This window comes from Nicotiana attenuata, unplaced genomic scaffold (assembly GCF_001879085.1).
Source record: "Nicotiana attenuata strain UT unplaced genomic scaffold, NIATTr2, whole genome shotgun sequence".
Taxonomy (NCBI): Eukaryota; Viridiplantae; Streptophyta; class Magnoliopsida; order Solanales; family Solanaceae; genus Nicotiana; species Nicotiana attenuata.
Genome location: NW_017671781.1, coordinates 199,362 through 210,258, shown reverse-complemented (window position 1 = coordinate 210,258; position 10,897 = coordinate 199,362). Strand labels below are relative to the sequence as shown.

The window sequence follows — 10,897 nt, the reverse complement described above, 5'->3', positions numbered from 1 at the left end:
ACAACATTCACCTCTACAAAATGCTTTGTGATTAACCTTACCACTAACAAGATTGTTTTGCAGGGAAAAAGAGTTAACAATATTTACATTGTAGATTTGTCTACTCTGTTAGAAAATGAACTAACCTGCCTAAGTGTACTGGATAATGATCCCCTACTGTGGCAACAAAACATTGGTCATCCAGTCGAATCAGGTAACAAATTAGTCTCTAAGGACTTGGTGATAGGGTTACCTAACATCAAGTTCAAGGAAGACAAAGTTTGTGAGGCCTGTGCAAGAGGGAAGCAGGTAATATCATCCTTCAAAAGCAAGAAAATGGTAAGCAAAACCAAGTCGTTGGAACTGGTCCATATGGATCTCTTTGGTCCACTGAGAACCATGAGCAGTGGTGCAAAGAAATATGTAATGGTACCTGTTGATGATTATTCTAGATTTACCTGGGTACTATTTCTAACATCTAAAGATGAAGCATTTGACATGTTTACTGCCTTTGTTAGAAAAACTCAGAAATAATTAGGAAATCAACTTGCATCCATTAGGTCTGATCATGGAACTGAATTTGAAAATGCTAAGTTTGCTAAATTCTGTGATGAAAATGGTATAGATCATAACTTCTCTTCCCCTAGGACTCCTCAACAAAATGGAGTAGTTGAAAGAATGAACAGGACTCTTGAAGACATGGCTAGGACTATGCTTCTTTCTAGTAAGCTGCCCCATAGCTTCTGGGCAGAGGCTGTAAACACTGCATGTTACATTATCAATAGATGCATGACTAGACCTCTTGCAGAGAAGACTCCCTATGAGTTGCTTAAAGGGAGAAAACCAAATATATCCCATCTTAGGGCATTTGGATGTAAGTGCTTTGTGCACAATAATGGAAAAGACTCCCTAGGTAAGTTTGATCCCAAAAGTGATGAGGGAGTATTCTTGGGATATTCTTCACATAGCAAAGCATATAAAGTGTTCAATAAAATAACTTTGTGTGTAGAAGAAAGTGTGCATGTAGTATTTGATGAAACTAACATTCTTTTTGAGAGACAGGAACATGAAGATGAAGCCATTGGATTGGTAAAAAGATTTGACTAAGCCGCAGCACAAGTCAAAGTGGCACCAAAAGAAGGAACAGGTGATGGAACAGGTTCTTCTATTCAGGGCAACTTGATAGGGGGAACTAATCAAAGAGGAATTGAAATAAACCCCCTAAAAGAACCTGTTCATGACCCTGTTCCTCAGCAATAGAACATGGGAGAAATATCTAGCAGAAACCAGTTGGTTGTGAAACCTCACAAGTATCAAAGCTCTTATCCTATTGAGAACATTATCACCGATCCAACATTGGAGTCAAAACTAGATCACAATTAAAGAATCTGTGTGCTTTTGATGCTTTTTTATCTCTTATTGAACCTAAAAATGTTGTTGAGGCTTTGCAGGATGCAGATTGGGTGAATGCAATGCAAGATGAACTCAATCAGTTTGAGAGAAGTCAAGTTTGGCATCTGGTTCCAAGACCCAAGGACAGATCAGTTATTGGTACAAAATGGGTCTTCAGAAACAAACTTGATGAAGATAGAACAGTTACAAGAAACAAGGCAAGACTGGTGGTCCAAGGTTACAGCCAAGAGGAAGGCATAGATTATGATGAGACCTTTGCTCCAGTTGCAAGATTAGAGGCAATCAGACTCCTCATAGCCTTTGCAGCACACATGGAATTCACTCTTTGTCAGATGGATGTCAAAAGTGCCTTCCTGAATGGCTACCTGAAAGAAGAAGTGTTTGTGAAACAACCTCCAGGGTTTGAGAGCAAGGAATGTCCTGAGCATGTGTACAAGTTAGACAAGGCTCTCTATGGACTCAAGCAGGCCCCAAGAGCATGGTATGTACGTCCAAATTTCTGCTTGAACATGGTTACAAAAAAGGTAAAATTGATAGTACCTTATTCTTAAGGGAAAAAGATAATGATCTCCTTGTGGTACAAATATATGTTGATGGCATAATCCTTGGGGCCACCACTGATAAGCTAAGTAAAGACTTTGCAAAACTAATGGGGAGTGAGTTTGAAATGAGTATGATGGGTGAGCTTAACTTCTTCTTAGGCTTACAGATCAAACAAAGTACTAATAGAACCATGATCCATCAGCAGAAGTATGCAAAAGAGCTTATCAAAAAGTTAAAATGGAAGAATCAAAAGAAATAGACACACCTATTGCAACTGCCACTAAATTAGACATTGATGAACCTGGTTCATCAGTTGATCAAAAGTTGTACAGGGGTATGATTGGTTCACTCTTGTATCTTACTGCTAGTAGACCTGACATTATTTTCAATGTAGGGCTTTGTGCTCGTTTTCAGGCCAATCCAAAAGAATCTCACTTGACTGCTGTCAAGAGGATACTAAGATATTTGAAAGGCATCACTGATCTGTGTCTTTGGTACACCAAAGGTAATAATTTCAATCTAGTAAGATATGCCGATGCTGATTATGCAGGTTTCCTAGTGGATAGGAAGAGCACCTCAGGTATAGCACACTTCCTTGGTTCATGTCTTGTGTCATGGGCTACTAAAAAGCAAAATTCAGTGGCCTTATCTACTGCGAAAGCTGAGTATGTTGCTGCTGCTTCTTGTTATGCTCAATTGCTATGGATCAAACAGCAGCTTGTAGATTTTGGCATTGAAGTTGGTTGCATTCCTATATTCTATGATAACACTAGTGCTATAAGTATGACAAAGAACCCTGTTCATCATAAGAGGACTAAGCACATAGATGTTAGGCACCACTTCTTAAGAGATAACTATGGGAAAGGATTGATCTCCATAGAATTCTGTGCTACTGATAAACAAATTGCTGACATCTTCACTAAAGCACTGAGTAGAGAAAACTTTGAGAGGAACAGGTTGGAATTAGGGATGATTAAGATCACCTAATAGGTCCAGCTCAGAATGCACAATGAAAAAAATTAATTGAAAAAAAATAAATTGAAAAAAATAAATAAATAAATAAATTTTTTTGGCTAGGAATTCTGAACTTGTGTAAATATCTAGATTAATTCATACTCAGCTTCATACTTTAATTAGTATACTCCTCTGACATGTGTTTATATGACTCACTGATCTCTTACAAAATTTTCTCTATTATGGCATTTGAGGCATGTTCAAGAGAGTTCTAAATGAAGAACCTGGTTCATCAGTATGGGCTCATATGAAAGCTCAGGTATGTTTTCTATACTCTTCACAATTAGAAAGATTAACGTTTCAATCATGAGCAGAAGTCTATACTTGTCAAATTCCTAGAAAATTCTATCCGTTGGCATTGAACCTGTTCCGTCAATCTAGAACTCTAAACCGTAATTTTTGCCAAATATCTAGGGAAGCCAAATCGATCATTTAAATTCTGGAATTTCAGTTTGATTAGACTCCTATTTGACCCCTGCAAAAAGTCATCGTTACTGATTAAATGTCTAAATCTCTTTAAATACACGCCATCTCTCCAGCCTTCATCATAATTCCCAAACCGTCAAAAACACTTCTTCACTTCCAATTGCCCTCTTCTCCAAAACTCCCAAATTCTCTCAAGAAACCAACAATCATGTCTAATCCACAAGACCATCCTAGATCTCCTCCACCACCAACTCCCTCAAATTCATCCTCATCTACTCCACCCAGTGTATCTTCAAAACCTAGACTACGAAGGCAGAAAATGCTTGCTCGAAAGACTGTAGCATCTGGGGCTTTGAGAAAGGTTTTAAACGAAAGGTAGAAAGCAAGCCAAATAAAGCAAAGCAAAACTCCAAATTCAGACTCCAGCTCTGAGTCAGAATCATATCAATCAGCGACTGAGGGAGAAGGACATGGGTCTTCTAACTCTGAGAAGACTCAAGAATCCCCTACTGAGGTAAGTTCATCTGTGAGTGAAAACTTAGAGACTAGGTTTGTTCTGGTTGGTCCTATTAGGGATGTTGAAGTGCCTAAGATACGTAGGAGTGGAGGTAAAAAAGAATCTTGAAAAAGAAATTGAGAGAGAGGGTGCATGTGGTGAAGAGAGGGGAAATGGGAAGGGAGCAGTTCTTGCTATATGTGGAGTTGCACAAGAGAGGTTAGAAGAGAGTGGAATGAAGTCAGGGGGGAGTGGTTCCGGGGAAGCTGCTGAGGGGTTGGTTCATCTGAGTAAGCAAAGAGATGAACTTGTTTCATCTACTGAAGAAACCTTAGCTGATCTACTGAAAAAGGTTGGGGCAAGCTATGACCCAAAGAAACGCAGAGCTCCCACAGCAAAAGCCCCAACTGTTCCCAAGCCTTCCAAGAAAAGAAAAGCTTCATCCCCAACACCTACTGCCTCTTCAGTGCCTAGGGGTAGAGCCACAAGAAGCAGGGTAAAATAGAGTGAAGCTGATCTACAAAAAGCCTTAGAAGAAAGTAAGAAAAAGAAAATGGATAAGGGAAAAGGAAAGATTGCAGAATCATCAGAGGTACTTGTTGAGGAAGAGGAGATGGAACTAGTCCATCAAGAAAGGGGTACAACAGTGGAGGTTCCTACACCCAAGCCTAAAAAGCCCAAGACTTCCTCCAATAAATCATCTTCTGCACCTGTGTCTGTTGAACCCACACTGGACAAGAGGACAAGATCTGCAGTGAAAGCTAAACAAACAAAAGTTTCAGATAATGATGACTGGAGTGGAGAAGAAGAAGAGAATGATTCTGAGAAGGAACAGGACAAGTTTGACATTTTTGGCAGAAGAAAGATTTTAAAAGGTAGATTGTTGAAGGATCTGGTGGAACCAGGGATGATGAGGTTGGTGGATGCTTTAGCTGCTCAGGGATGGAAGGACATGGTCCTTCAGATGGATGGTAGGCTAGCCAGAAATGAGCTGATTGAATTTATGGCAAATGCTGCTGTTAAGGATGGAGTTGTTAGTAGCCTGGTGAAGGGAGTTCAAGTGCAGTTTGATGGGAGAGATTCTGGACATACCCTCTGAAGGGTTTGATGACTATACTAGGCAAAGGTGGCCATGCCTGGACTCCCTCCCTACTTCCCTTGAGATCACCAAGAGGTTCTGTGATTCAGAGGAAGTGAATGAAGCCAGGGCTGTGCAGAAAAGTGAGATGAGGCCTGAGCACAAGGTTGTGTTTGAATTTGTCAACAAGTGCTTATTGCCCAGACAGGAGAGAAGGCACACTACTAACTACATGGACCTGGTTCTTATGGAGTGCCTGGAGAGAATCAACTGTCCTGCTCTCATTGTCAAATTTGCTAGACAGGGTCATAAATGGCTCCAAGGCTTATGCTACTCCATATGGCTTCATACTGACCACAGTGCTTGACAGGCAAAATGTGCCTCTGAAGAAATGAGAAATGGCCTCGAGCAAGGAACACTTTGGCATCAAAACTCTTCTTGCTTGTGACTATCCAGTCCATGCCATCCCAGTTGAACCTGGTTCATCTCTCAAGACACCCATAAACAGCAATGTTAGGACTTTGGTTCAGGAATGTGCAGCTAAGGATGCTGAAATTGCTAGGCTCAAAGCTCGTATGGTTGAAGTGGAAACTGAGAGGGATGGTCTTAAAATTGAGCTTGCCAAAGAAAAGGAGAAGAATGATGGAATTCTTCAGAACATGCTGAATCTTCTCCAAACTCAACCCTCCAGTTCCTCCAAACCTTAGGACTCCTAGCACTTGTCTCCTGAACTTGTATAATACCCCAGTGACCCAGATAAGGGATTTTTCTATTGTTTTGCTCATGGTTGAATGTTTTTCTTTCTTTTTGTGGATTGTTGGTGGCAACATATCTCTGTCATTGACAACTGCTATTTTCTCTTGTTCAACAATTATTCTAACCTTGATAGTTTATATATGTTTGTTAGATTACTGATGATTGCACCATGCTTGCACTTGCAGTTGCCCCAGTGGCCATGAGTATTTATTAAAATCTGGGATTCACATTGTGTATGCAACTTTTCGATGATGCCAAAAGGGGGAAGAGATATTGTGCTTTACATATTCTGAAATAAGTGATGTTTATAACCTAATTAACCCGGTCCTTGATGATAAGTGAATTTTCTAAGTTTAGTGTTGATGGTTAAGTTGAGTTCTTACAGGTTTCGAATCAGTAAAACACACAGAGTTTGTCATCGTCAAAAGGGGGAATTTGTTGGCCCAAGAACAGGTGAAGTTTTGAAGAATGACAAATGAACTCAGTCATGGACCAGGTCCATCGTGTGAAGCACAATCATGATCAACCTACACATGTGAGATGCACGTGAAGGATATAAGTCCTACTGATCAAGCAGCAATATCTCCTGATCTGATCGAAAAGATTGCATATTGGATAAGGGGAGAAAGTCTCCTTATATGAAGAGAACACAATCCGGATAAAGATAGCGTTGGAGTTTGAGATCTTCAAGGACTCAACTACGATAGAAGATCAGCAATTGAGTCTCAATCAAACTCTGATTACTAACCTATTAAAAGACAGTGATTGTTCTCTTTTACAGGTATTGCCCAAACGCAGAAGTTAAACTAAATTGAGAGCAAAAGAGCAAGGCGATTTTGCAAGCAATTTATGGAGATTTGAGTGTGCACTCCTGAAGCTACTTGAATGAGATAGAAGAATCAGTTCCATTGTGTCTTTCTTTTATTCTAGTTCAATTGTAGTAGGTGGTTTAAAATTGTACCTTTCAGCTTTCTTAGAAGCAATTGTATTAGGTACTTAGAGTGTTCAAGTTATAAGCTAACTTGAAGTTGTCACAACAGTTGAGGCTGTGTGCTACAACGGGATTAGAGTTAATCCTTAGGTTTACAAAGAGTTTTTGTAAATGCTGTTATGGCTCAGTGATATTAGTGGAAGTTTGGGAAAATCCTATTGAGTAGTAGGTCATGGTTTTTTCACCTTTTGAGCCAGGTGTTTTCCACGTAAAAATCTCGATGTTCTTTATTTTATGTACTTATTATTCTGCAAACAGTAGTAGTTAGTACACCTAGAAGAACCAGGTACTTCTAGAGCGAAAATTGGGTACCACACAAATCACCCCCCCTCTTGTGTGGTATTGACCTTTAGAATATCAGATCCTCAACAGCATCTGAAGAATTTCCTGTCAATATGTGTCACGCAAAGGCAACCTAATGTGACACCGGAAGCAATTAAACTGTTGTTGTTTCCATTCTCAATGACAGGAGAAGCTCAGACTTGGCTTGATTCACTCTTCATAAATTCCATCACTACTTGGGAGGAATTAATCAAACAATTTTGAACAAGTTCTATCCACCCAATAAATGGCCCAAGCAAATTGATGATATATTGAGCTTCAGGCAGAAACCAACAGAATCACAACAAAAAATGTGGGAGAGGTTCAAGGGTATGCTTGTTAAGTGTCCACATCATGGCATTCAGATCAGATGTTAGGGCGGAGGTTCTACATGGTACTGGCAGACGGCTTAAAGGACAATGTTGATACTTCAGCAGGTAGAGCATTTTTGAGCAAAACATTCAGAGAATGCAAGATCCTACTTGATAAGATGGCCCAAAACTCAGGATGGATGACAAGAGACTCTACGATCACTCTTATAGTTCATTAGTGGCTTTAGACCCAAACAACTCCATAGCTGAAAATATGGCCACTCTAATTACGCAAATGAGTACCCTCACAAAAAAGATAGATGAATCAGGCCAGAAGCAGCATGTATACATAGTTGAAGCAACTAATAGGGGCTTATGTACACCATGCATTAACAAACGATATGTTTGCTCTTGGAGTGCGGAAGGTGACAACCAGCAATATCAAGAAGACATGAACTATGTGGCCAACTATGGGGGACAGAGGCAAGGTGATCAGAATTGGGGCCAGCGGAATCAACAATACAGACCAGCACAGCATCAGTACAATAACGGCAACAATCCTAGAGCTATTTGACCACAGGGTCAAGTGGTGCCTTACCAAAGGCAACAAGGTTACAACCAGCAAAATCAGCAGCTGGATTATCAACAACCTCAACAATAACAGATTCTGAGACAAGATGATGGGTTTGCTGAACTTAAGGGAGTGCTGAACAACAACAGCAGAATGCTGCAGCAACTGATTGAGTCTACTGGAAAAACGCAAGAGAGAGTGTACTCACATGAATCAGCGATAAAGAGTATTGAGATTTAGTTAGGACAGATTTCGATGGCTCTAAATAATCGTCCCCAAGGGACATTGCCTGCATACACACAAATCAATCCAAAAGAGCAGGGCCAGAAATAACTTATAGCAGTTAATCTACGAAATGGTAGAGACCTAGATCTGGAGCAAGAAATTGCTCGCGAAAGCCAACCTACTGAAATACTTGTGCCAATACCCATTGAGATAGATGAATCAACAGGGTTAACTGAGGTGACGGTACAACATGCATAAGAGAACACCAGCAAAGAAAAAGAGGTTGCGAAGGAGATTGAGGTAGCATAGGAAACGATAGTAGAAGCAGTGCCTGAGCAAGATAAAAATCAAATCACAGGGAAGAAGCGACCTCCATCACCATTCCCATAGAGATTGGCCAAGTATTAGAAATATGAGCAGAATAAGAAATTCTTGGAGATGTTAAAGCAAATTCATATGAACATTCCATTGATTGACGCCTTAAAGGAAATGCCTGGTTATGCAAAAATTATGAAGGACTTGATGTCTAGTAAGATTGACTTTCAATACTTGGCCACGGTTACACTGACTCAGATATGTAGTGCTATGACAAGACCCATAGCTGAGAAGCTATTTGACCCAGGGGGTTTCAAAATCCCATGCACAATAGGCAACTATGCGTTTGCTAAGGCACTTTATGATTTGGGGGCAACCATAAACTTGATGCCCCTGGCTATCTACAAAAGGTTAGGCATTGGAAGAGCTAGACCCACGTCCATGTTACTACAGCTAGCTGACTGGACAGTGAAGAGGCCCTCTGGTATCCTTGATGATGTATTAGTACAGGTTGGGAAACCTGTGTTCCCAGCAGATTTTTGTCATTCTTGACTGTCGGGTTGACGAGGAGATTCCAAAAATTTTAGGAAGACCATTCTTGGCCATTGGGAGAGCTTTAATTGACTGTGAAACTAGAGAGCTCAAAATGCGACTAAATGATGAAGAAATAACATTCAACGTGCAGAAATCTATGCGGCGACCAAGTTAATTTGCTAACTGCTCTCTAATAGAAGCCGTGGACATAATTTTGGAGGAGGAAGATGAGACATTGAACACTAAACACCCTCTAGCAGCCTGTCTAATGAACTTAGATGAAGAAAATGGAGAGGACTTGGCGGAGTGGGTACTGGGTCTTAAAGGACATGTTTTTTGGAGAAGGGAGCTCGAATTTGAGCCTTTACACGTAGAAGAAAGGAAAACTCCTCCAGCTAAGCCATCGATAGAAGAGCCACCAAAGTTGGAACTGAAGCCCTTACCACCTCATCTCAGGTATGCTTTCTTGGGACCTAACTCAACTTCACCTGTTATTATCTCATCTAGTTTGTTAGATGTGCAGGCAGAACTGCTTTTGCAGGTATTGATGGAGTGCAAAACTGCAATCGGGTGGACCATTGCAGATATTAAGGGTATCAACCCAGCCTTCTGTATGCATAATATTCTACTGGAAGATGTCCACGAACCTTCCAGAGAACAACAAAGAAGGCTGAAACCCAACATGAAGGAAGTTATGAAAAAGGAGGTGATAAAGTGGTTAGATGCGGGGATCATTTTCCCCATCTATGACAGCAACTGGATTTTGCCAGTCCAATGTGTGCCTAAGAAAGGTGGGATGATTGTAGTGCATAACGGGAACAATGAGTTGATATCAACAAGAACAGTCACTGGATGGCGAATTTGTATGGATTATAGAAGATTGAACAAGGCCACCCGAAAAGACAACTTTCCCTTGCCGTTCATTGATCAAATGCTGGATAGATTGGGGCACCTAGTGTCGAGTAAAGGCATTGACGTAGACCGTGCAAAGGTTGATGTGATCGAAAAGCTTCCACCACCCACTTCCGTCAAAGCAATAAGAAGCACTACTAGAAAAAGGCGGATTACCTGGGGATATTTACCTGGGGATAAAATCCCCAGATTTACCTGCGGATTTTCTTGCCAAATTTTAAAATTCTTAAATTATAAAATATTATACATGCGAATTTAATTTTCCCCGATAAATCTGCAGGTAATTTTGGCGCCATTAGGAGCAAACATATTACCTGGGGAATTACCTGAGGAAACAATCGGCAAATCCTCTATCCGTAGGTGAATTCGTAGGTAATTTTTTTTTTTCGTTTGTAAGTTGGCAGAAAATTCCCCAGGTAACGGTCATGCAGAGTTTGCGGCGGATTTTTTCATGGGGATGTACCTGGGGATTTAGTTTTCCTGGGGAATTACCTGGGATTATTTTTCTACGGTTTTACATGGGAAATATTTCCTGGGGAATTACCAGCGGATTTATGCACCTAGGAAAATACCTGGGGATTTATTGTTCGGGTTTTACTTGCGAATATTTTCATAGGAATTCTTTAATAGGGATTTACCTGTGATTTATTTACCTTTTACCTGCGTATTTATTTACCCGAGAAAATTTGCTTGGGAATATCTTGAAGTGGTTTCACCTAAATATTTCCATAGCGAAATACCCGAAGATTTAATTTCTTGTGTAATTAGTTGGGGATTTGTGTATTGCGAGTTTAGCTAGAACATATTTTTCTTGGTGATTTAGCTGAGGATTCCGTCACTCTGGGATTTATCTTTTTTCTTGCATAATGATTTACTTGCTCCGAGCTTGAGTCATAGTACTGTCTTTGAAAATCACATATATTGTATTGAGAATTTTATTATTTACTGAATTATTTTTGCATCGATTTGAAATTTATATTATCTCTTTGTGGTTAAATTTATTATCTCTACT

The 10,897-nt window shown here is 40.1% G+C and overlaps 1 protein-coding gene across 1 annotated transcript; it reads left to right on the top strand.

Annotated features, from left to right (window-relative positions):
* The first annotated feature begins 8,634 nt into the window (after positions 1-8,634).
* Positions 8,635-8,991, top strand: LOC109210185. The gene has a single exon (XM_019373560.1). It carries the CDS (start codon positions 8,635-8,637, stop codon positions 8,989-8,991), a length of 357 nt encoding a protein of 118 aa, XP_019229105.1.
* Positions 8,992-10,897: the final 1,906 nt, after the last annotated feature.